This window comes from Callorhinus ursinus, unplaced genomic scaffold (genome assembly GCF_003265705.2).
Source record: "Callorhinus ursinus isolate GAN/ISIS: 27379988/994484 unplaced genomic scaffold, GSC_fseal_2.0 scaffold28, whole genome shotgun sequence".
NCBI lineage: Eukaryota > Metazoa > Chordata > Mammalia > Carnivora > Otariidae > Callorhinus > Callorhinus ursinus.
This window is the reverse complement of record NW_027397090.1, coordinates 3,247,557-3,274,001: the sequence shown is the minus strand read 5'-3', so window position 1 is coordinate 3,274,001 and position 26,445 is coordinate 3,247,557. Positions and strand designations below refer to the sequence as shown.

Genomic DNA, 26,445 nt, shown 5'->3' with positions numbered 1-26,445 from the left:
CCAAGGGCCCAAGTGAATGATATAAATGAACCTGGGTTATCACCAGCTGACCAAGAACATGTTATCGAGGAACAAAAATAACACTTTACCCAAAGGAAATGTTACAGAATTTCAGAGTGCAGGCAAAACCGTGTTCGTTTTGTTTTCAATTCATCCTGCTGACAAAAGAGTTCTTTTAAAGGTTTTAGCCTCTTGAGCATTATTCCTTGACAGAGATTTCATTGACTTTTCATCAAAGGCCAAGAATATTCTACATCATCTACTTCCTCTTCTTAAAGAGGCTCTATCTGCCATGACATGCCACAGACATTCACTCAAAGCACTTTATCAGAAGTATCACTCACAGGAAAAGATTTTCCATGACATAGTGGTAATCCGCCCGGCTGCTGTCTGGCAGAAAACAGGCAGCAAACACAATGATGGCATTTAGGCCGTCCCCATAGTAGCCTGGGGGACAAACAGAAAGACATTTGTAACCAGCTGAAAGCTCTTAATAATATTTAACCTAAAGGACAAATCTGGAAGCCTTGACAAGTGTGTGTTTATGGATGTAATAGATATATCTTTAAGTGAGTATTATGTCAACTATTCCTTCTATATGTATAGACACATAAACTTACTTTTCAGGAGTTAAAAGTGTATGTTACGTAGAGTCTTAAATATACAGTGTGAATATATTTGCATATATAGTATATCCACTTGCGGACGATTATGTGTGTTCTACATCATCATGAATAGGGTATATAAATATTCAGCTCTTCAAAGGATGGGGGTTTTGACTTACAGGTTTCTAATTTATATAATGCTCTGTCCTTTACCGGCTGAGAGGTTCTGTTTGATCCTCGTTAGCTTTTTTCAGTTTTCAACTCTGGCTAATTTAAAAGGAAAATCTAGTCACTGAACTGCAATATAATTAGATGCACATACTCCAGTGACCAGATACTAGTAAGCTGACAAGTAAAAGCACCTTTATTTTGATTCTGAGGACTTTTTCACTTGCCTGTGGCATCCCTGGGTCTCCAGATTCAACAGACAGTGCAGGGACACATGGAAAGTTCTGGCTAGGCCTAGAATAACTGAGACAGAATTCAGAGCCCCATCTTTTTAAAAAGGAGCAAACTCAAGAAGGGCCTGGTTAAAGCTGACCTCTCTTTGAGTTTTATGAAAATACATGTTTTGGGGAAAACTTGAGAATTACTTCCTGGTAACGTGGACAGGACACAGAGGTGGAGGTCTACTTGCATGTGGTGCTGAGAAGATAAAAGGCAAGTGTGGAACTCCTGAGTCAAGGACAATGTAGGGACATCTCAGGACACTTTACCCACATCTGAGAGCTCTGTCCCCTTCTTTAAGCTCCGTGTTCCCTCAGAGCTCATCTTTTGAAACTCATGGCAGCTGTTGGTCAAACCCCACAGGTGAATGCGTGGAATCTCAGGTGTCTTTCAGACTTAAAAATGGAAGCAATGCACTATTTTCATTTTTTTTTTGAGATTTATTTATTTTAGAGAGAGCATGTGCACAAGTGGGGGGAGGGGCAGAGGGGGAGAGAGAGAGAGGGAGAATCCTGAGCAGGCCCCATGTTCCGCACTGTGCCCGACACGGGGCTCAATCTCACGACCCTGAGATCATGACCTGAGCCGAAGTCAGGAGTCAGCCCCTTAACCCAGTGAGCCACCTAGGCGCTCCACTGTGTTTCCGTTTTTTTTTTTTTTTTTAATATCCCTTTTTCAGCACTCGGCATTTCTGTCCTATCACGGAGTTCTGGATTTCAGAGTCATTAGACAGAGTTGCCTCAGAGCTCTGAGGAGGCGGACAGGACCTACCCGCCAGCCTCATCAGAACTCAGTGCGCTTCATTTTTTTTTTTTTTTCCAGGACTCTAAATACCCCTCTGGTGATTACATGGCAGTAAAATACCAGCTGGATATAGACTTGGATGGGCTTAACTCTTGAAAAGCAGTTTAATAAGATGTTCTCTACAAAGATAGAGAGCATGACACTACCACAAAAGAGGTGGGGGCAGAGTGATACCAACTAAAAATATATCAAATTATGGGTTTGTGGGTATGACTAACCTGAGGTTGCTGTATGCAGTGTTTACTCTCCATGTCTTAGAAGATGCTACCGATGTAAGTACACACCTGATGTAACACGTTTGCAAAACCAGATTGGGGTAGCTTCCCTATGGATTATTTGCCTGTTTTGTTTTTTCCAACATGTGGGTATTTACCAACTTCTTTTTTGAATGAGATGTGAAGGAAATAAATCTCCTTCTCCAATGGCAGAAGATTTATTTTAATACAAGGAGAGTTTGTTTGACCAAACAATTGCATTTAAGAAGGTTCATAACCGAATGAAAACCCACAAAGGGTAAAGCAGCTTTGATCCGCTAACGCTAACACCACAAAAGTACGCAATTTGGACTCAGCGCAACGACAAGGACCGGGTCCATTAAAAGAGATAACAGAAGTAATGAATCCAACTTAAAAACAAGTATAAAAGCATCCTTTCAAAAAGCATCTTTCTAGGAGGAGCTGCCTGGCCCCAGGGTGTCAAAATAATCTCAAGGTCATGACCATGCAGCTACTTTGATTTTTCTGTTTCTGGAGAATTTCTAAGATTTTTTTTTTTTTTTTAAAGGACAGTCTGAGGTTTATAAACAGTAGTTCAGGACTGGTCATCTTACATGGCACTTTAGCTCTTTGCGTCAGTGTGTCTGTCCTTGGAATGCTGTGGTGGTGTGTTCATTTAGGGGCATGTAATTGAAGGAATACTGAAGAATCAGCTCACCACTTCTTGGTCATTGTCTAAGTCAGGAACGTCTCTTTATAGAAAACTTCCTGAAATTTACAAATGAAGGTGGATTTTTGTACTTTTGGGGAGAGGAACTGTAGGAACAGAAGAAGAGGCAAAAGACAGAGGAAGAGAACAGGATGAGGTAAGACCTGAGATGTCAGAAGGAACTAGAAGAAAAAGATATCTTCATGGAAGTTTTCCTTCCAAACCAAGATCTGGTGCCACTGTTATTAGGCTCTGGAGATACTCCAGATCATCATTGCTGGCAAAGGGCAATCGCTGGAATGAGTAGTCCCACTTGCTTTTTGTCTCCCACAGATGCCTTCAAGGGGGTCAGCTAAGCCAACTTCTATGTTAACTATGCAGCTTACTCAAGTGAAGTTGGCTTCCAGCAGCTGAATGATTCATCTGAAGTTCGGTTTTTTATAAACATGTATTTTATCTGACTCTCTTCTTACTAACCAGGAGGTGAGTTCGGGGTGTGTACGTGGAGGTGCATGCGCAATCCCACCATGGGGCCTCCTGAGACCCTCTGCAGTGATAATGCAAACCTTACCTGAGGCAGAACAGAGAGGAAAGGGACGTAACACAAATTTGATGGCCAGCAAATGGAATGGAGAGAGAAGGGAAGATGTCACAGTCGCAACCAAAACATACACACACACACACCAGCCTGCAACTCTTCTCCTCATTCTTTCCGGGGCCATTTGTTCAGCAACACTGCAGAGAAGTTACCTGAATCTCCTATAATGAAATAAGAGAAGTAAAGAAAGAAGAAAGGAAACTTCTCATTATAATGCTTTGGTGTGACCGTCCTACGTTATTTAAACGCATCCTCTGTTCCAAGGTCAAAAAAGCCAGTTCCTGGCCTTAATGTGACCCCACACTGTTGTTGATCAAACCCACCCAGACCTCTCTTTGTTCTTTTATTGAAACAGATAACGGGAATATTGCTCATGAGCTCATGGGAGGTGACACTGACTCTGAGAATCATCCTCTTTTGACTGATGACATAGTTGAGGCCCCAGAAGTTAGGTCATGCACCGAGGTCATAGAGTAATTAGCAACAAAGACAGGGCTTGAACTCTGTTCTATATTGCGTACAAGGCCTCTTACAATAGCTCCTATCAAGGTCACCAAAGCTGAAGACTGAACTATTTGTCTCCATACTGCTCTCACAGCTGTGCCCAACTGGCAGGGACCCTTGGCAGAGCCTGGCTTTGCAGCCAAGTGAGGCAGCGATTTACATGACCCCCATCTTGCAGTTAATGCCGCACTGTACCGCCGCCCCCTTCCTGTTAGCCTCAATGGGAAAAGCTCGTCAGAGCAAAAGGGAAGACACCCAGACGAGACCCATGCCCACTATGGAGCGCTCCCTCTTAAATGCTCATCAGAAGCCAGGCTCACAAACTGCAATGGATTGGTCTCTAGGGAGGGCTGCTTGATGATCCTTAAAGCCTAAGAAGGTGGTGTCAGCTTCCAACACAGCGGGCCGAGCTCTGGCAAATTCAGAAGTAAAATCTGCATTGTCTTTACCTACGGAGCACAAAAGCTGCTCAGGGGGTGGGGAGAGGTGGCATCTCGCTACCGTCCTGGCTGGGGGTGGGGGAGTGAAGCCAGGGGCACACTCATGCAGGCCAGCGCCTGGAGAAGGCCGGAGGTGGGGGGGGGTGGCAGCCGGGCACAGGAAAGGCAGCCTTTTCTTCCACACAAACTGGACAGTCACACGGACAAAACTGGGCTCATGGACACAGAACGGAGGGGAGCGGACGCTGGGGCAGGGGGGCGGGGGGCAAGGATGCAGGGCACAGCAAACCACGTTATCCTTGAGGGGTGCGCTGCATTGTCACAAGGAGTGTGAGAGGCAGAAGCAGTGGCTTTGTTTTGACCCTGCTGTGTTGATGATGATCCCTCTTTCCTGATTCGGGCAGCAGATCAGCCGATGGATGGGCTCAACCCTCCCACCCAACCCACCTGCTTTCACCGGGGTTGAAAGAACAAGCAGGTGAGTCTGCCAGGGAAAGGAGAGCTAATCCGGCCTCAGGAAAACAGGGAGGCTGTGAGGCCCCTTCTTCACAACAAAAGGGCTCTTGATTTAAGACATTCATACGGATTATCACTGGGTGACTCTGATTTACTTCGACAGACTTTTCTACCGTTTTTGACCTTTTTTGGAATGGGCACGGGCTACTTTTATCGTCAGCCTCCATTTTGTTTTCTTTTTATTTCCAAAAAGCAAACAAACCAGAAATACCCAATGGGTGGTGCAAAGGAGGGATGAGTTTCTGGGAAGGTCTGGGATGATGTTCAGGCTGTGGTTTGCGTCATAAGAATGAAAGGGTCATTCTAGGGCCCATGGTCTGTCCCCTGCAGCACGAGCAGGCCCGCTCTCATTCTGCGAGGCTGTGGAAAGGTTTCCCTTGGAGGGAACGGCTTCCAGCCGCACAGCAGCTATCATGGGCCATATCACCATTTCAGGTCACAAGGAGTGAGGCAGGGCAAAGGAAGGTCATGGCCAGGGGCACCTATGGGCATCTTCTTTCACTCACAAGGTGGGGATCCCTGGCCGATGCTGATACTTACATGGAGGGAACTATGCAAGGGTGGAAGATGGATAATCGGCTGGTGGAGGGAAGTTTGATGGAAAAAACCAAAATGTCCTTCTGCTCGTTAAAAACAAAAGCTAAGGGTTTAATGCAGCGCCAAGACACTTCTTTCCCTGTCCTTGTTAAGGAAGAAAGAGCAACAATTGCCTTGTCAGCTTACACTTTTTCTGGAACAGCTGAGTGTTTAGGGTGGTGCCTCAGGCCTGCAGGAAAGGAGCGCATGCAGCAGAAAGATTAAAAAAAAAAGCCGTTTTCTGAAATTGACAACATTCGATGTGTTGCCTGTGCTCATATGACTTTTTGTGATTCCAAAATTAATCAAGGCTCCTGGAGCTCCTAAAAAGCACTGGAAATACGGAACACAGTTTTTTTTCTCTCCCTTGTCCCTCCCTAAGCAGGTGGAGGCATTTACCAGAAATGCCTGTTGTCAGGCCCGGATGTAATGGAGTCTATAGAAAAGCAAACTTCAGATAGGGGAAAAAAACAAGCAGGTTGAGTCTGAAGAGATTTCTTAAAGCTCCGAAGAGGATTCAAAAGACCATTTTTTTTATGAGAAGCACCTCTGGGGTAGTGATCTTACTACAGGCCATGGTAGTAGAGACTCGGAAGCGATTCAGTTAAACCCTACAACCACAGTGAGTGTGGCCACCATCTGTCACCATACAACATTATTACAATATTATTGACTATATTCCCTGTGCTGTACTATTCATTTCCGTGACTCATTTATTTTATAACTGGAAGTCTGTTGAGCATTTCAGAATGTATATGTATGTGTGTCAAATCACTATGTTGTACACTTAAAACTAATATAATATTGTATGTTAACTATATTTCAATAAAAAAATACCCTACAACTGACCCATATGAATTCCAAACAGATATCATTAAATTGGACAACTACAGTTTTCCAGAAATTTGCCCAGAAGATTATAGCTGTCAGATATGTGGTGTGAAAAAGCAGTTTTCACATCGGAGAGCTATTTTTTACATAGGCTTTGCAATGTTTATAGAGTTAAGTCTGAGGTAATGTACTTAAGCTCTACAGTCCCCTGAATACTGATTGCAGAATAGGTTTTGAGGATGTCATGATGCAGAGAACCCTAGTTTCATTTTCTACTTAAAAAAAAAATTATATATATATATACATATATACACACACACATATATATGGCTGCCCTGGTCCCCACCTCCCCGATTCACAAAGCGCTTGACTACCTCCATGAGAAATGACTCTCCTGTAGGGCTCGATGACCTTCATGTCAATCCGTTGTTCCTGTTCTCCAATCACCACTGTCCTCCACAACCGATTGTCTTCTCGCTCCTCTTCTGCCGTATACTCTGGGATAGACTCTGACTCTTGGCCAGAATCTTTGTTAGATGTGTAACCCTCTGGAAGCGAAGCACAGAGAAGGACTGAAGAGCAAGACTCCACAGCTGAGGCAGTTCAGTGAGCTATCTCCTGGCAGAGCCAACCTGAGGGCACTCCCTGTTTGGCACAACTCTTACAGAGCTGAACAGCATCATGACCACATAAAGGATGTTCAGTGAAGTCTTATTTATTGATGGATTGAACCACCAAGTCCATGCTAAGGCCAGGCTGAGGGTGGGGACATGTGCAGGGCTAGAGCCGCCTTGTGTCAGTGGACTAAGGGAGTATAGGCCGGTACCAATTCATCCTTGATCATTCAGGTTGAAGACTGGGGACCCTTCTCATGGGGTAAAAGGTGATTTATCAGGCCCAGCTAATTTTGTTTTCCTTGGGCCACATACCCTGGTATATCCTAAGTGGTTAGTATCTTGATGATACCACCAGCCTAAGACCACACCCCCACCCCCCTTTGCCCCCCACCCAAGACTCTTACAAAAGAATTGAGCCCCCTTCCCTATTGGGAGCAAATTTGGGCAGAAATACGGTATTACTTCCAATGGATTTTTCAAAATATGCTACCGAAAGATTTTATGTTAAGCAAGAAACAAACAGCTTCATAGACCAGAAATCCTCCAAGGCCAAAAATTCATAACACTCCTATTTGGTGGGTGCACATGGCAATAAAAAAGTCCACTGAACGTTCTTTGGAGAAACATTTACTACCCACTCTTGTGCATCCAAAAAAAAGCAACAACGGTGTTGTTTGTTTGTTTGTTTTTAAAGAATAAGCAGCAATTGTTTTCATGTTTACTTCAGCTACTCGTAGAGTTTAGCAGTGGTTATTCTTTGTATGTTTAAGTAATGTGAAGGAAAACATTATTTCTAACCTTCCCAATGATTCTGAGAGATACTATCATTCTTACTTTTCCATTCATGGGAAAGGATCTTTGATTTATATTGTACTTTACTTATATTCATGTTATGGCACTTTGACAATAAGAACAGTAATACCTCATTAGATATCTACTCTCTGTCCGGCATGGTAGGTATTACAGCAGTGATTATAGGTATTATAGTAGACACGCCCACGCAAAAACTGACTTTGAGTTAGTTTGCTATCACACTATATCCTCAATGTGTGATTGTCTCACTCTTCTTATTCTACCACCGGGCTGGGAACTCCTTGGGCCAAGAAACTGTGCCAGAATCACCTTTTATTATTCACCTCCACCAACCACCTCCACACTTAGCTTGGACACCTGCACAGAGCACTCAGTGAAAACTGAGGTGAATGGGTAAATAAAGGAAAGCTTGGACAAGTTCCTGAAAATACAGGTAATTGGGGAGGGGGCCACAACAAAGCCATTATGTTCTGGAAGACTCCTCAAGACACATTCAAACGTGTCTCATTACCTGTGACTTAGAAGAGCAAACTGAAAGCCAGCTGGGAAGCAATCCTACCCTTTTTGCCGACACCAACAGCTACCACCACCTACGGAGCCTTGCTTCTCTCTGCATTCCCTCCAGTGCCCCTCATCTTACTAAGGACAGGAAGCAACAACTTTTGGCTTCAGACCAAGCTCTGTGTCACTGGCGCAAATCCACCCATCTGCACTGGACTCCCAGGCTGGAATCCCTTCCTGCTTCTCCCTGCCTCTTGGCTGAGCGCCCCTGGATGCTTATCTTCGCTTCCTTCCTGGGACCCTGTTTTCCATCTGGTCTCCGTGCCCTCAGAACTCCCGGCTCTGATGTGGGCTTGTCTTCAATGTTCCTGTCCATACACGCTCTGCCTTGCAACAAACTCACCGTCCGCCAGCCCCTCTTTATCCCTATTTGGGACTTTCTGGCCTGCTCTAGCTTGACCCACGTGATCTATGTGGGGTGACTGTTTTGTTTTCTGCATGCTTTTACTGAGGCTACCTCATTTAAAAACATTTGTATGCCATATTCTTTTTTCTGGTTATAAAAATAAAATGCTAATAAAAGTTCAAGCAATGCAGACATCGTTCATCAAAACCACAAAAGTCCCCAGGGCCACTTTCACTCATTATTGTTTGCTGTGTGTTCTTTTTATCATGTACATGCACACAAGCACACTCACCTCCCCCAAAGTATGATTATTCTATATATTCTGCATGTTCTTTTTTTTTTTTCCCCTTTAAGTAGCTCCACAGCCAGCACGGAGCCCAACGTGGGGCTCAAAGTCACGACCCTGAGATCAAGACCTGAGCTGAGATCAAGAGTAGGATGCTCAATCCACGGAGCCACCCAGGTATCCCTATGTGGCTTTTTAAAAAAGATTTTATTGGGCGCCTGGGTGGCTCAGATGGTTAAGCGTCTGCCTTCGGCTCAGGTCATGATCCCGGGGTCCTGGGATCGAGTCCCGCATCGGGCTCCCTGCTCCTTGGGAGCCTGCTTCTCCCTCTGCTTCTCTCTCTCTCTCTGTCTCTCATGAATAAATAAATAAATCTTAAAAAAAAAAAGATTTTATTTATTTATTTGAGAGAGAGAGAGAGAGCAGGGGGAGGGGCAGAAGGAGAAGCAGACTCCCCACTGGGCAGGGAGCTCCATGCGGGGTTTGACCCCCGGGACCCTGGGAACATGAACTGCCCGAAGGCAGACGCTTAACTGACTGAGCCACGCAGGTGCCCCCCTATTCTGCATATTTCATACATATTCTTCTATAAGGTACTTCTACCTAAAAATATAGCATAGGCTTCTTTTCATCTCAGTGGATATAAACGCTCTCATTTTTTTAGTTAGTTTGTTTATTTATGATACTCTCTATCCCCAACGTGGGGCTCGAACTCACGACCCCGAGATCAAGAGTCACAGGCTCATCCAACTGAGCCAGCCTGGTGCCCCTAAACCCTGCTTATTTTACAAAGGAGCCCTAGAGTGTTCCATTTGACTGATGTTTTTTAGCTTATCAATCCCATCGTGATGGAAATTTAGTTTTATTCTCTTTTGTTGTTGTTCTGATAAAGAATTTGCTTCTGGAAGTATCTCTGTGCAGGTATCCTGTCTCACAAGTGCGCATACTGCTAGAGGTTAACTTCCTAGCAGTTGGATGCTGACTCAGAAGCTTTAAGGACTTAAAATTTTCATGGGTATTTTTGCCCTTGAATATGTCACACCAAAATATATGAGTAGTTGTTTCTTCATACTATCAAAGACTCTAGAGGATAGCAAAGTTTTTAACCCTGGACAATTTAGGGTGAAACGTGTCTTTTGATTCTTTTAATTTGTATTCCTTTAATTATTAAAGAAGGTGAAAATTTTTAAGTGTTTATTGGCTATTTATATTTTCCTTACCGACAAGGAGGCACCTGTAAGGTCGTCTGCCTATTATGGTCCTTATTGATTTGTTGAGTTCTTTATATAGAACTTTGTCATACACCATAATTATTTTCCTGCTTTGTGCTTAGCTCTTATTCTTTCTTTCTTTATTTTTAAAGATTTTACTTTCAAGTAATCTCTCTACCCAGCATGGGGCTTGAATGCACAACTGAGATCAAGAGTTGCACACTCTACCTACTGAGCCAGCCAGACGCCCCTGTGCTTAGCTTTTAAACTGGTATTTTTATCAAACAGAAATTTCATATTTTTATATAGCTGAATCTGTTAATTTTTGTCTTTATGGGTTTTTTTTTAAAGACTTATTTATTTATTTGAGAGAGAGAGAGAGAGAGAGAGAGAGAGAAAACACGAGCGGGTGGGGCAGGGGGAGAGGGAGAGAGAATCCCAAGCAGACTCCACACTGAGCACAGAGCCAGATGGGGGCTCGATCCCACAACCCTAAGATTATGACCCCAGCCGACTGTGCCAGCCAGGTGCCCCTGTCTTTATGTTTTTTGATCACTGTATCATAGTAAGAAAGAGCATTTCTACCTAAAAATATGTATGTATACTAGCATTTTCCTGCAGTTTATTATTTTTTTAAAGCATTATTACTCATTTTGGGATAAAAGTGTGGGCCTTTTTATGACATGTTATCCCAATTGTTTCAGAGAGGGGGAGCTGGTAAGGTTCTGGGGTTCCTTCTCCTTTCCCCACCTCTTCTGATTGATGTAAATGGGCAAAATAAATTATTGAAGAGCTTGGGGTACAGTAAATTCTCAAAGTGTTCATTTTTAAAAGTCCACAATATAAGCTAGTAAGAAATAAAGATGGCTTTCTTTACTCCCTTGAATTAGCAATATGCTCCCGATCTTCATAATTCTTTTGCTTTACTCTAACCCCATCCCCTAACCCCCACCACGGTCATCATTTTCTATTTTCACAAATTTCAGGACTCATTTAACTCTCTATCCCCAGGGCCGCCAAATTTAACTTTTGGTCCGATGCCCTTTTCACTGAGAAATGCTTGATTTTCTTTGTCTTCTTTCCTTAATAACAAGCTTTTCTCCCTGGTGACTGCTGAAGTCAGTTAAGCCCTGGGGAGGAGCCGACTTGAACGTTTTCCTTTGTCTTTCAGGGGATGATTTAGTACACAAGTTCCCAAATGGGCCATGCTGTACGGGCCACGATGGGGAAGGCTTCGTTGGTGTGCATACAGCCTCCCTAGAGGTGGTTGTCTGCTGGAACCTCCAGCAGGGACCTGTGTCTGGGAAAGGTGACTAGCTCTCTACACTGTGATCAGACACCAAGAATGTGAATAACCTTAGTGGACATTGTTTGAACTTTATCTTGTTGGAGGAAAGGCATCCTGTACACAGTGAAGGGAGTTTTTTAAAAGTTGTTTTGCTGACAAAGAGCAGGGAGGCAATTAATTTGTCTGTAAAACCCAGCATTGACCAGTAAAAGGAAGAATCCTCCTTGTAGACCACCCCCTATGGCCTAAGGTTGCTTGTGGGTAAAACAAAATAAGATTAACGCTTATTTTAGTTAGGGGTAGTTTATATGTAGTTAAAACATAGAATCGATTTTATAAGCTGGTTACCGGCAGGCTGTTAAGGGCAGTGGACCATGGTAGGTGGAGAAGTTAAATGAAGTGACTGCCTGATTTTCTGGAGAAAATGGTGGAGCACCTTATTCACCCTGTTAACTGTTTGTTATTAGGGGTTCTAGAAAAGGTAGCTTAGGGGTGCCTGGGTGGCTCAGTCGGTTAAGTCTCCTACTCTTGACTTTGGCTCAAGTTATGATCTCAGGGTCGTGAGATCGAGTCCTGAGTTGGGTGATGCGTGGGGCGTGGAGCCTGCCTAAGATTCTCTCTCTTCCCACCTTCCTCTGCTGCCCCCCCCCCCCCCCTCACATGCTCTCTCTCTCTCTCTCTCTCTCAAACAGAGAAATAAATCTTAAAAAAAAAAAAAAAAGAAAGAAAGAAAAAAGAAAAGGTAGCTTAAATGAGGTCACTAACCATCACTTAGGAGCCTAGGAGGAAAAAATATAAAAGCACATGAGTGTTTCTTACACCATCCTTATCAGAAATATTCAGGCTAGAATTCTTTATCATTTTTCCATTTCCCCTATGAAATGCTTTTGCTGAGATCTGAGTTATGGTAAAAAAATAACTGAGGTGGGTTTGGAAAACAGAAATAGGTCATCATTTTTCTCACCTTTGGATATTTTTAAGTTTCTAGGACTAGTATTAAATAAATAATTTTTTTTTTATAAAAAGGCTCAGATCTCCCTTAATTTGAAAGATTGACCTCCTAAATCCTTCAGTATCTACATGTTTTTGGTATCTCTGGCACCTAAGTACCAGAGGAAGTCAAGATTTAATTATACTGGTACTTTGAATGGTATTTTCCAACTATTTGGACACGATTATTAAAGAAAATTGCTTGGAAATGGAGACCAATTCAATGTCTTTTGAGAGTGAGATTCAAAAAAACGTTTCATAAGCAAAACCACATTGTGGGCAAATCATCTGCCAGGAATGCTTGGTCATCAGCTACAGAATAAAACAGGCAAATGAAAGTTCTTCAAGCGCTTGGTAAAGTAAGAGCCTTGAAATCAGGAAAATGGCCGGATAAAAGGGCATGTAAATAAATGTACGGGTAGGGCCATCGGGCTTGGCTTCTGGAGTGTTAGCCTCATCTTGTAAAAGACCCTCTCCTATTCATCGTCAGTATATTCTGGAGAAGCAGCATGGCCCCGAAGTCAAGGACGATAACTCAGGGTTTGAATGCTGGCTCTGATATTTACTAGCTATGTGACCTTAGGTAAATTATTTAACCCGTGCCTCAGTGTTCTCATCTTAAAATGGGCTAAACGGGATACCTATCCATAGAGCTGACATTCCCCGAGCTGAGGATTAATATACTTAATATTTATAAAGCACCTAGCCCAAATCCTGGTGCGCAGTAAGCACTCGGAAAGGGTTCCTTAAAGAAATCACTGACCAAACATTTTGAAACACAGTGCCTCCAAAACTCCAATGTTGTTTAGGATGTATACACTTGGTTCCAAATGCTCACACAAGAAACCCACAAACATGCTGCTTTCACGCACTGATTTCATACTCTGGGACTAAAATGAACTCACTTCTCCTCTAGAGTCTGTTATCTATCGCTGCCTGTTTATAAAATAAAGCTACTCAGATGCCCTTTGTGTTCTCCAAGCTTAATGTTTTTGTTGGTTTAAAACAGTGTCTGACGATACATCTGTCATTTGAAAATCAAGGTGGGCTTTACAATTCAACTTACATTAAAATTCCATCCTTTGAATTTAAGACCTAAATGTAGCGTTGTGGTTGTGAAACTGGTTCCTTCAACAAAACAGTATTGATGGAATAAAAGGAACTGTGTCAGCCAGGGGCAGCTTTAATTACCAGTTTGCTCAGCTACCGCCACTTCGCTTGGCAGTTTTGCTATTTATAAAAACAGAAAAGGTTCAGATGTGGTGTGACATGGCTCTCTCTAGGGCAACAGGGAAGTGCAGGGGGAGAGAGGGAGGGGCCAGCTTACGCCACAGCTGTCTTCTGTGGGATGGGAGGCAAGGCAGGATTCTTTCACATGGGAAGGTATTAGCAGTTCAAGGGCTGGGGCAGCTGGGGGCAGCTGGGGGCCGCCGGGGTGGACGGAGTAGCTGGGGAAGAGTCTTGGGGATGGGAGGAAAGAATATGAACTCAAGACCTTTCACCTTCTCTTGGTGTCTTTCCACTTACAGGGTCGAATACCCAGATGACTGCAGAAATTTGAGAACACGGCCACGGTGCAATATAAAATCTCTCCTTAAACAGAAGAAACTGTCACACAGGTAGCTTAGCCATTTCCCATTCTTTTGACTTGAGGAAGTTAAGGCTTAGCCTCTGTAGAGGCAGGGTCTGAATCCGTGCTGGTCATAGTGGTAGTCCTGGTGGCTCAATGATCGTTGGTTGAATTAATGAGCGAATCTGATGAATTTCCTAATTTCCTAATTATGTTCTCCTAGGAATGACACTGTGTAAGTGTCAGGGCATCATTGCATATTGTGGTATTTGTTTTTTGACCGTAATAATGTTCCTAATGTATAAAAGCAATAGCTTTGTCCAGGATACTCCTGCTTTGAATTTCAAATATTATAAAGTCAGAGAATACCACCCTGTAAACTAGAAACTATGTAATGCCATTTTATAAAGCACATGCTTTGTATTTGGGTATAATTTCTTAACAAACCCAATTTTACTGAGCAAGGGGAAGAACTAAAGTGAGACTGATATCCCCATCAGGAATGTCAGTGTTTGATCCAGCAACTCTCACTTGTCTTCCTTTTTATTCTTCACCCTGAGGCCATCCCTCCTTCCTTTCTATTTTACGGGAGATATAGCAATGAACAGAATAAAGTCCCTGCCCTCACAAAGCAGATATTCTAGTGGGAAGGGAAAGACAATAAACATAAACCAAAGAGCTAAATGATAGGATTTCAATTACTGACACGTGGAAAATAAAATAAGTAGAGGGATAGAAAGTGACTAGGTTGGGAGGTGGGGAGCTCCTTTGGTGACAGAGGTTAAGGAAGGCCTCTCTGAGAAGGTGACATCTGATTAAGATCTGAATAAAGAGAAGGAGCCAGCCATGAATGATCTTCAAGGAAGAACATTCCAGACAGGGGGAGCTTGTACAGAGAAATTAGTAAGCTCTAATTTTTCTGCTCCACATGTTATCTTCCAGATTCAATTCTCTTTCTGTGCAAACCCAGCCCCAATTTTCTTACAACACAGCATGTAATAGTTTTCCTGCAACCCCAGGACTTACCACAAGGCTTGCCAAGAATAAGTGTTTAACAAAGGAGCAGTGGCTATGTATGATCTCTGTGAACCATACCTGCTCTATTATATTCTGAACTGTCACAGCCACCTATGACCTGAGATACAAACAAAAGATTTTAGAAATCACAGAAAGGAGCCACCAGCAACAAAATAGGAGGTTTGTTCCCAGGGCCACTTAGATCATCTTTCAATTTTCACATAACTTTGGCCTTGACAACTTGGTGACTTACCATGCCCAGTGTACTCAAAAGAATCTGCTTCGTCAGGGGTATCGAGTTCATCCACGTTGATATCAATTTCATCTGGACTGTCTAGGTTATCATCAGAGAGAATAGACCCTTCACTTTGGTCCAGAGAAAGATTGATATTTGGGGCTGTGAGTTTGATTCTCCGAGGATGAGCGTCGTTAAGATCCAGAGAATTAGGAGGTTCTAAAGAAGAAAAAAATAGGAACATCAAGTATTAGACCATATACATGGCTGCCAACAGTGGGTGTGGGCCCCAGTGAAAAACATTTTTAAGGCCTTTAAGCAAAGGCACACCTGCTAAAAACCCTTACATGGAATTTGGATCCCCTTCTTGACCAGCAGGCCTCAGTACTGGCTCATCCCAGCCACATCAGTCCTGGCCACATAGAAATAAAAAGTGGAAGCCATTGCAAAAGGAGCAGAAAACCAGTTTTCGGACCCGCCCTGTTCAGGTTTCAGAACTTGACAATGATACAACAATGAATTGAATTTTTATGATGCATAAGAAAAACAGCTAAGTGTACACAGATCTCATAATGGTTCTTGTAGACTTCACTCCTATGGAATGAAGGATAAGAAATTTATCTATTATGTTCACGGGCACTCCCAAAATACTTCTCTGCAGTTCCTGACAACTCTGTGTATGATCTATAGAGATCTTTCTTTGACTGGAATTTTATTTTTTAAATAAAACTGGGGTATCTTCCCAAATTACATTATTTGCTCAAGTAGTTACTAATATTTCTTGACATTAGTTCCTACATCATAAGTGATAGTCTTCATATGTTAAGGCTCATGGAAGTAGAGCTGGAGAAGTCATTTTTAACCAGGTCAATCCCAATTCAACAATGGTAGAAAGTTAGCCTAAAAATAGAAATTTTAGGATTCCTAATCACCAAATTTTTGAAAGGCCATCTGGTATACCCCTCAGTTATGGAATTGTAACTCTGGTCTTGTCCTAAGGAAAGTGATTCTGTTTCTTTGTCATTAAAATTTTTTCTCTGTATAGAACATCACCCGAACTGTGTTCCATGTAATGTTTTTAAGTATTATACTTGAAAAAAGTTTCTATTGACCAGTAAGTTTGAAAAACATTGGGTTTCTATAGTACAGGAATTCTCAGAGCAGTGCTATCCAAAAGAGTTTTTTGGTGATGATAGAAATGTTCTATATAGCTGTTGAGCACTTGAAAAGAAGCTAGTGCAACTGAAGAACTGAACTCTTCAAGTTTATTTTAAATTTCAATTAATTTAAATAGCCACATGTAGTGAACCACTACCATATAGGATAACCATAGCCCTAATACCTGTATCATTCACAGGTGCATTGTGAAACTTTAAGAGCAGTGTGGATATGCAGTGGCTACCAGGCTTATCTGACCGGAGAACATTTAAAAATAATTATGTGACATGACTAGAATCTTGAAAAATGCACTTTAAATACTTGGACTGAAAAATAAATAAATAACTGCCTCACTTTTTCCTGCTTCATTCTAGGCTTGGCTGATAACATTAGGGTTCAGGATCTTGGCATGATCCCAAAAGCTGGTACAGTGCACGGAGTGACCTTAGTACAGAGTGAGAATAGGATGCAACTGGAAATTTAAAATTCTTCTTATACGTGCCCTGAGCTGGAAACCCATGGCAGGTAGGGTTGTACTTGTTTGTTTGTTTGTTTGAATAATCAGGATACTGAGCCTTCTTGACATCACGTTTTTTAATTTCACACATTCTCACACTGAAGTACAAATCTGGGGAACGTCGATGTTAGTTAGAATTTGGTATTCTGATATATGGTAGCCACTTACCACACACTGGTGGTTACAGCTGTGGCCCAGGAGGTCAAAGGTGGCCCATACTAGTGAGTATCAGTGGTCAAGTCAACTTGGAAATTAACCAAATCCAGCCTAACACCCTCCTCACACATACTTTTTTTTTTTCTCTTCACTTTTATCACTGAAATCACAAGTTGGATGCATAGGAAATGGTTCTCTCACTGAATAATGACAAGGTCTGGATACAGACTAGCGCTGAAGGAAATGAACAAATGCTCCTCTCACCAGGCCTCATGTCTGCAGCACTGGGGCTTGGCATTCCCTCCTCAAAGGGGATGTCCATGCCTACATCCTCTGACGGCAGTCTGGAAAAAAAAAAAAATGCAGAGAGTGTAAAAAATTGTGTAGGATTTAATTTTCTCTGAAAAGGCAACTCAGAGATTCCAGGATAACATTTTCAACTCGCTTGGAATAAACCCAAGTATGTACACTGAAGCCATCGTTAAGTGGCCCCGTTTAGAATAAAGACTTTCTGCAGTTACTGTGAATGAGAACCATGGGTACCCATCTTACTCTGTGTACAGAGCAAGTCATTTCTCCTACTAGCTCACACAAGTAAGCACACACGAAGGGAAGAATCAGAAACAGGAAAAGCAAATAACTAATAAAATATACTTACGGTGGGCATTTAATAATACTTTTTCAACAAGAGAGGAAACACACGTGCTTTGGAGTAAAGACAGACCTGACTTCGTATATATCTCTTCCTCTGTGTAAATTTGAGCATATAAAACTGCTGTCAACAGAGGAAAGCAGACTCTGGTCTCTCTTCATCAGTAAAACAGAGATATACCATCTACCTTGTTGAGTTGCTGAAAAATTAAGCAATAAATATAAAGCGCCTAACATTCCTAAGAAGGCACCAACTGATGTTATTTCCTATCCTTCTTTGACTATGTAAAGATTTGTGGTGAATTATATGTTGGTGAAGACACTTCTGGTCACGAGATACCATCTCTTCTTTCTAAACGGTATTGAGCCCAGGACTGTAGGGGAATAGGAAAATACTGGAGAAAACTGTGACAAATGTGTATGTTCTCATAGGAAGCTGACCACTGATCACTGCCAATTCCCCTTGACCTATTTCTACCTCCTGTTCCTTGTTTAGTACATCCCCATTCATCATGAGAACATATTTTTCTTCTTGATGCCTTCCATGTAACTTCACTCATCTAGGGTGAGTCCTTGTGATGTAGGCACTAATCTAAATGTAAGCCTGATAAACCTTTGTGTTAGTGTTCTAAATTTAATCTCTCCCTCCTGGTTATTGACACTTTTCTCCACTTGAATCTGGGTCTACCATATTTGGAATTTGCTTACCTGGATGATCAAGCTCCAGGATCCAAGTCAAAGCCCTTACTGTCAGCAAAGCACTATGATGAAAAAAAAAAAATGCTTCGTCTCTAGTGAGACGTAGTGCTTCATTTATTCGACAGCTAGGTAGTGAGCACCTACTCTGTGCTGAGGATAATAGAGGAACAGAACAGACGAGCCTCATTCTTGTGGAAATGGGACGATGGGGTTAAACTAGTGACTATCACCGATCACTCGGTGCTGCTCCCTGAGAGAACCGAATGCCCGTGTTGTTACCCATCAACCCCAAAGAGCCCAAAAACACAATCTCCGGCAGTTCCTTTCTCCATATGCTTGCTGAGGTCTCTATCCTGTGTGTTCCCTAAAATGAATGCTGCACGGGCGCCTGGGTGGCTCTGTTGGTTGGGCGACTGCCTTCGGCTCAGGCCATGATCCTGGAGTCGCCGGGATCGAGTCCCACGTCGGGCTCCCTGCTCGGCGGGAAGTCGGCTTCTCCCTCTGACCCTCTTCCCTCTCGTGCTCTCTCTCTCTCATTCTCTTTCTCTCAAATAAATAAATAAAATCTTAAAATAAATAAATAAATAAAATAAAATAAAATGAATGCTGCACCCTGGCAGAAAGACAGTGAGCAAGAGGTTGGTGTGTTAGTCAAAGACAATAATATACGGGCAGGAACAAGAGAAGCGGTGTCAAACAGAGACACCATACTAGGTGGCAGCAAACCAAATTATCCAGCAATACAGGTGGGGTGGTGAGTAAAGAGAAGACCTGTGCTAGGTCCCAGGTTTGAAAGTCCTGGGACCCAGAAGGATGGTTTTCCAAGATGCTGCAGCTTTTCAGATTTTTTTACAATGATTCTTTGTCATGTGAAGTAATCTGTGTGTATTCTCCTTGGCATACACCCTGCAGTACCTAGAAAGTTGCAGATTGCTATGTAAGAGCAGCTGGGTTCCAATCTTAGTTCTCTCACTCACTGTGTGTCCTATGGCAAGTTGTCTAATCTTTCTGTGTCTCAGTTTCCACACCAATAAAAGAGGGAGAATGTGTGATGCCTAAAACTAACACTAAAAGGAAAAAAGAAAAGTTATCCATTATCACTGTAGTTCTTTTTGTCATCTATTCTAACTGCCTGCTGTAGCCTTGAAGCCTCATGAGGACAGGAACCATGACTGTCTCTACTATTTTGTCTCCAGCACCTGGTAAAGGTCAATGCCCAATAAACACGTGTTGAGTTGAATTACTGAGCTTGAAATCACCTAACGGCACATGTACATTATTTCCTCTAGTCCTCTACAAGTCAACCTTAAAAAAAAAAAAAAGACATCTTAGCTGCACCTACTTCACAGAGCACATAAGGGTGCTAGCCTTGGCTCAAAAATAAATATGAGAGCTTTAAAATAAAGAGATAGTATCACTCTCAATTTTTTGTAGCTTTTATGTGACAACACGGATGGACGTAGAGGGTCTTATGCTTAGTGAAATCAGCCAATGAAGGACAAATATGATTTCATTTATATGTGGAATGTTAAAAATAAACAAACAAACAAACAAGACAAACAAAAAGCAGAAACAGACCCACAAATACAGAGAACAAAGTGGTGGTTGTCAGAGGGCAGGGAGTTGGGGGATGGGCAAAATGAGTGAAGGGGAGTGGGAGACACAGTCTTCCAGTGATAGAAAGAGTAAGTCACGGGAATGAAAGGCACAGCATAGGGAATATATGGGATTGTAACAGCATTGTACGGGGACAGATGACAGCCACACTTGTGGTGAACACAGCATAACATATAGAATCACTATTCTGTACACCTGAAACTAATGTAACATTGTGTGTCAACTATACTTCAATTAAAAAAAAAAGATTTGTAGGTTTTGTTACTGTTTGTAAGTTATGGGCAACATCATAAAATAATTGAATGAGTCCTAGATATGAGGCTATAGTTCTGGGTTATATTCTATGTTAGTACTGACAAACTCTGATTAACTCTGAGAAAATTATCCAACCACATTTGTGATTTTAAATGGAGATAATAAACACCTGATATCACAGTGACTGTGGAGAATAAATATAATACATGTGAGTACTCCATAAATTATACAGCATTGACTAAGTTTAAGGCATTACATTACCTCATTTTAGACATAGTATCAGGATTAGGGATTTAATTGAAGTATGTGTCATGGTTGGACAAAACATAATGAAGGTTACTACAAGTTGGGTATAAGCCCAGGTAAAAGAAAATTTCAGTACGGCATAGATCTCCAGAGAGCCCATAAGTGCCCTTGAACTCACTGATTTTAGTGAATAGAGCCCTTTTCTCTCATTACTTTTTTGCAACACAGAGCAGAGACCCTGTTAAGAAGGTGCTGGAAAGCCAGTGTTGGCATGCATGGGAGAAGGGAAAGCTGAAGGTTGTGGTCAGGGGTGACCAGAGAAGAGGGACTCTCACAAACTATGGATATTACAGAAGGCCATAGGGACATTTTAGGAAACCCACCGGGACAGAGAAGGAAAGCTGAACCAAAATAGCCCAGAGGCAAACCTGAAAAAAACTCAGTTGTGTTCATTGTAAATACTTCAACCACATTCATGCTTTGGGTCCATAAATATTTATAGAAATGACACAGCCAACCAGAGTTGTTGGCAATTGAGCAAGATGGAGTTTTAAGATAAATAATGTAAGACTCTCGAGATCTATTAGGTAACAAATCAGTCCAGAGTGAAGATAAATATTTTACCTCATCCATCCATAACCACTATTTAATTTGGGGTTTTCTGTATACAGAACGGAGCTACCGAAGAGGCTGAGGGGACTGTAAAATACAAATCCGATTCTTCTATGGCTGACCTCCCAAACAGATTCTCAGCTCCATGTCTCCATCTAGAGGATGGATCCAGAACTGTTTGTTTGCTGGATGGTTTATAATCCTTATTGCTCTTTATCAAAGAGTTCTGGCTCTTAGCCTTCTGGGCACATGGTAAAATTGTATTTTCCTGCTCTCCTTTGAAATTAGGGTGGTCAGGTGATTTGCTTTGACAGATGAAATGAGAGTGGAAGTGGCAGGTGTAGGGCCAAAGAATTAGGTATGAGCAAGAATGAGGGTGCCATGGGCTACTCACCGTCGAGGTGGGTGAGTTGGACACTGTCAGGTCACAGCCAAGTGGCTCTGAGGAGAAGAAGGCCCTACTTGAAGCTCACTGAATATGTAAAGAAGAGAGGAACTTTTATTGTGTTTTGCCCCTAAGATGTTGAGTTTCCCTGTCACCACATCCTAATCCAGCCCATTCTGACTGGTACAGCTGGCCTTTATTATTTGTTTTGAAGGGAATATCTGATTCATACTCTGCCCTAATTTAGGAAACCCATTTCCCACATTCTCAACCGAGGCTCATATTGATGGTACACATCTTGTCCGGGTTACTAAAGCATGAAAGAACACTTCAAAAAAACAAGAACAAAAGCTCAGAAAGACATCAAACGCTTTCAAGTGTTTTATAAACTTGAGTAATTATATACCATCTTTATGGTTTTTCCATCTAGAACCTGTTAATTTACTTAATGTTTTTCTTTGACTGATTTTAGTTAAGTAAACTTACTGTGAAAGGAAGATTTGCATCACTTGTATATATGGAGACTTAAAATCACTCGCCTAAAATAGTCACATAAATTAAATATAATGAAAATAAAACAATGCTATTAAATTCAAGGAGGAAACACCCGGGCTCTGACTCTGAGACTTTCTCTCTTTGCTAAAAAAAAAAAAAAAAAAAAAAAATGAGAAAGTGTCTGGCAAAGTGTAATGTCATGTATCATTATAAATACAAAGAAAAAATGCTGTGTAAGATAAAGCACCTAAAAAGTAATTAATATATTTCCAAACTTGAAAGAAACCAAAGGAAGTCCCCAGGTGCCAGAAACAGTGTTACTCCAGAAAGCTGATGAAAAAGGAGTCCACAGGATTTTGGACTGGACACAGGAGTTAGGGCTCCACAGGAGAAGTGACCTCCAGGTGCTGGAAGAAAAGCCTAGACCAGAACTTCTAAAGAAGGCAGTAGACCTTAAAGGACTGCCCCCTTAATGAAAAGGGGATGAAAAGAAACTCTAGTCTCTGGCCTTGGAAAGTAAGTCTGCCTGGAATCTTGGGCAGAATATGAAGAGCAACCTATGAGAATTAGAGACGCTACTTGTATGCCAAGCCTGTTTTAATTTATATCACCTGAATGATGTGGGGAACCCAAGTCAGGAGATTCAAATTAAAATTCCTCTAGGACCATTGAAGGCCTAGAGCCCTAGGGTTCCAGAAGTATCAAATGTGAAGCCACTTGATAGTGTTACTTTTACAATCTAGGATTCACTGGAGATTCACTTAGGAGAAAGAAAAAACCCTCTGAAAGATGAGCTCACACCAAAAAACCAAAAACCCAAACCACAAACTACACTAGGGAAAAAACACCATGGGGGATTGCCATCAGATGCAGCAGACGGAAGAATCAGCAATACAAGTACCCACCCCCCTCCAAAAAGGAACAGTATGAAAGAAATTCTAATGATTAAAGAATAATTTTTAAACATTTGTTGTGCAGAAGCACTGAGATTTGGGGTTGTCATAGCTGGTAGTGGCACTTACCCTGAGTAGCCATGTTGCTTTAAAAAGGAACATCTAAAAATAATAATGCAGAAGTGTTGACAATAAAGTGGTATAAAAAAGTCAGAAAAATATTAACCACAGGAAGGCAAGCATCACAATATTAATATCAAACGAGATAGATTTTAGGCAGAAAAGCTTTCTTAAGCCTTAAGAAAGTTATTATTTCATGATAAAAGGGAAAACTCTTCAGAAGATGTAATAATCCAGAGTCTACATGCTTTCAATGACATAGCCCAAAAATAAAAGTTGAACATAAATTATAAGAAAAAATTAATTTCATGAAGGAAAATTTAAATATACTTCTCAAGAATTTATAAATCAATCTGAAAAAATGCATAAAGATATACATCTGAACAATGTAATAATATAGCTTGATCTAATGGATGGATCTGCACTCAGTAAAAGTACACCATATTTTTCAAACTTACAAAAACTGACTATATAGAATGTCTCATAAAATACCGGAAGTCAGTATCACATGTACCATAATCTCTGACTTTAGGGACGTACATCTAGAAACCAATCATGAGAGACAATTTGGAAACTGAGAAACACATTTGTAAGCAACTGACAATAAAGCTCTATGAATCAAAATTTGTGAAGGCAGCTAGAGAAAATCCTAAAGGAAAATAAACAGCTTTGAATTCAGATATTAGAAAATAAAGTGGACTGAATTTGCTGAGTTCAACTCAACCCAAAGAAGTCAGAAAAAGAACCATGCTCTTCTGTGATTCAGTGCTGTTTGTACTGAATCTGCATACCACCTCTCATGATCACGAACACCAGTAAGTGGGGGAACAGTGACATAAACGGATTCTCCAATCTGAAAATGGATCACATGTGCATTAGCTGATTTTGTGTTTCTGGTACTTGTGCTTCTTCCTAAAGCAGCTAGCATGCAGTACCATGGCAGTCAAGACACCACCTAGTGAAGAACCACAAATGCAAAACTCTTGGACATAATTAAATGTGCCTTCTTAGACCAGGTACAAAAGTAAGCACATTCTACATTTTACATCTTTCCAGTATTTCTGAATCTGGAAGGATTTCATTGTTGTTGTAGGATTAGCCTGGCCTGAAATCAGGTGCTTTTCAAAAGGAAACGAGTAGCGAACCAAGACTTGGCACACATGCATCCAGCATTTCTAGATGGTAATGTTTCCCGACAGGCATGTACACCTAGAAGTAGGCAGCAAGCCTTCTGGAGAAGAATCATTCTGACAAGATGGGCCACTAAGAAATACAGCTTTAAAGAGGTAAGGTAGCGGGTTAAGGCATTAATTGTTCTTTAGAAAAATATCGGATGGTTATGCTGATATATTTAGGAAAAATGATTATATACAGGGACAGTTTCTTTACATCAGAGTTCCTAAAATTCTCCTGGCTTCCTTCTAGTCAGGTAAGATCTACTGGACTGAAAAAGTTACTTTTTCTAGAAACAGCGATAAAAAGAAGAAAGAAAAACCAAACAAAACTTTTCATGAGGTGCCTGCCTTCCTTTGTGAAGTACATAAATTAGCCTGTTGAAGCCCGACAGTTGGAGGACTGCCATTTCAGGATTCTTGTCTGATAAAGTAGGCTGCACAATTTAAGGTAAGAGTATTTGCCACTCTGTGAACCCTCGGGCGCTTACCGAATTATTCCCGTGGGAAGCAAGCCAGAGGCTGCACTGGGCTTCACACTCCGCTTAATCAAGCTGATCCCAAGGAAAGGATGGGAGCTTAGGTCCCACAACAGGAAACTGGGTTTGAGCCCACAAAATGAACCTCTTGGCAACAATGAGCTGCTCAGCTGGGCTTCCTTGCCCTAGAACAGATAAGCACTGTAGCCCCTAGAAGCCAGCCATCCAGGGCAGATAAGAAAGGGGTGATGAAAGGGAAAGTAGATGACAAAGTAAGGGAGAGAAGCACTGGGCATTTGCCCAGAGACCGACCTCTCTAGGGATTTTGCAGAAACCCACACACCATGTCATCTGTTCTCAGCTTCTCAGAGGAGCGGAACACAATGCTGTCTCCTTACCCAGGGTCAGATTCTAAAACTCTGCAGGTAGCAAAGATTACTTGTAGTCCAAATGACCCTTGGATAAGTTCTTGAATTGTTCCCTAAATTATAATATATGTGGTTAAAATCCTTTGTGTATAAAATCCTTTACACTAAATTTTATGGCCACTAAAGTTTGAGGAACACTGAGTAGGAATAGGAGGAGGTCATAATATCATTTCAATCATTTGCCTTTCAGATAATATTTAAATCATTGGCTGGGAATAGAGATGCATGGAGAATTCTACCTCCTTCTTGTGGGGTATATGCCATACACTCTTCCTGCGTTTTCTAAACCTTAATACCTATCAGTCCTTTGTGTGTTGTTGAGAAGATTATATTAAGTGGCATATTCTCCCACTGGGGATGGGCATACAATTATTTATGAAGTGAATTTATGGTCCACAGCTTGAATTACTCACAGGCATCTTAAACTCAACATGTACAAAACTGTATTCAGCATCTCCTCTACACAGATCCGCTACATCCTATATTCTCTGTGGTGGTTTTAAAAAAAGGTCCAGAAATTCTTTGACACTCCTTGAGAAAGTTGAAGCCCAATTCCCCTTCCCTTAAGTTTAGGTTGAGCTTAGCGACCTGCTTCTAAAGAACAGAATAAAGTAGAAGTGACGGTGTGTGACTTCTAAGAGTAGGGTCCTAAAAAGCACCATGGCTTCCTCTTTGCTCTTTCTTGGGTCACGCACTGGGAGAGGCTTGCTGCCATGTTGGAAGGACACTCAAGCAGCCCTGTGGAGAGCTCCATGTGGTGGGGAACTGAGGCTTCCAGGACAAATCCAGGAAGGAACTGAGGTGGCCTGCCAAGGTGTGAGTGGTGAGTGACTCACCTTGGAAAAAGCTCCTCCGGCCCCCATCAAACCTTCGAATGACTGCAGCCCTAGCCGGTGTCTTGAAAGCCACTTCCTAAGAGACCCTGAATCAGAACCACCTAGCTGATCCATTCTTGGATTTCTGACACACAGAAACTGTTAGAGAATAATGTTTGTTGTTTTACGTTGCTGAAGTTTGAGATATGTTATTGAGCAATAGCTAGTTACCACGTTCCAAACCCCAGTGAATGTCTCTACCTATTACCTGAGCACCCAAACGTCCAAACTAGCACTCATTCTTACTTCCCCTTCTTTTTAAACCATTTTTTCCCAATCCAGTTGACCATCCAGTCCCGTAGAGTTGCCCCACCTCTCCTGTCCATTCTCACCCATGCCACTTACACGAGTGTAGATGCTCACGTCCGTTCCTTCCTTGCAGGAACGTTTCCCTTTTTCTCCTTCTGATTTTTTACTCCCTACACCCTACAAAGCAGTGAACTGAATATCCTTCTCAATCTAACCTTCTTGTTTGAATCCCTTCAGCGTTCCCCACTGCCTGAAGGCA

General features: G+C 41.9%; 1 protein-coding gene across 6 annotated transcripts in view; it reads right to left on the bottom strand.

The window, feature by feature from the left end:
• PRUNE2 (prune homolog 2 with BCH domain) overlaps nt 1-26,445 on the bottom strand; it is a 258,870-nt gene that overhangs the window by 21,931 nt on the left and 210,494 nt on the right. For all 6 annotated transcript variants that reach the window (XM_073878052.1, XM_073878054.1, XM_073878056.1 and 3 more), the window contains exons 10-13: nt 17,275-17,354; nt 15,198-15,398; nt 6,620-6,793; nt 345-447 (exon numbers count right to left, since the gene is read on the bottom strand). In XM_073878052.1, the coding sequence (XP_073734153.1) occupies nt 345-447; nt 6,620-6,793; nt 15,198-15,398; nt 17,275-17,354 (558 nt within the window). The remainder of the gene's footprint in view (nt 1-344; nt 448-6,619; nt 6,794-15,197; nt 15,399-17,274; nt 17,355-26,445) is intronic.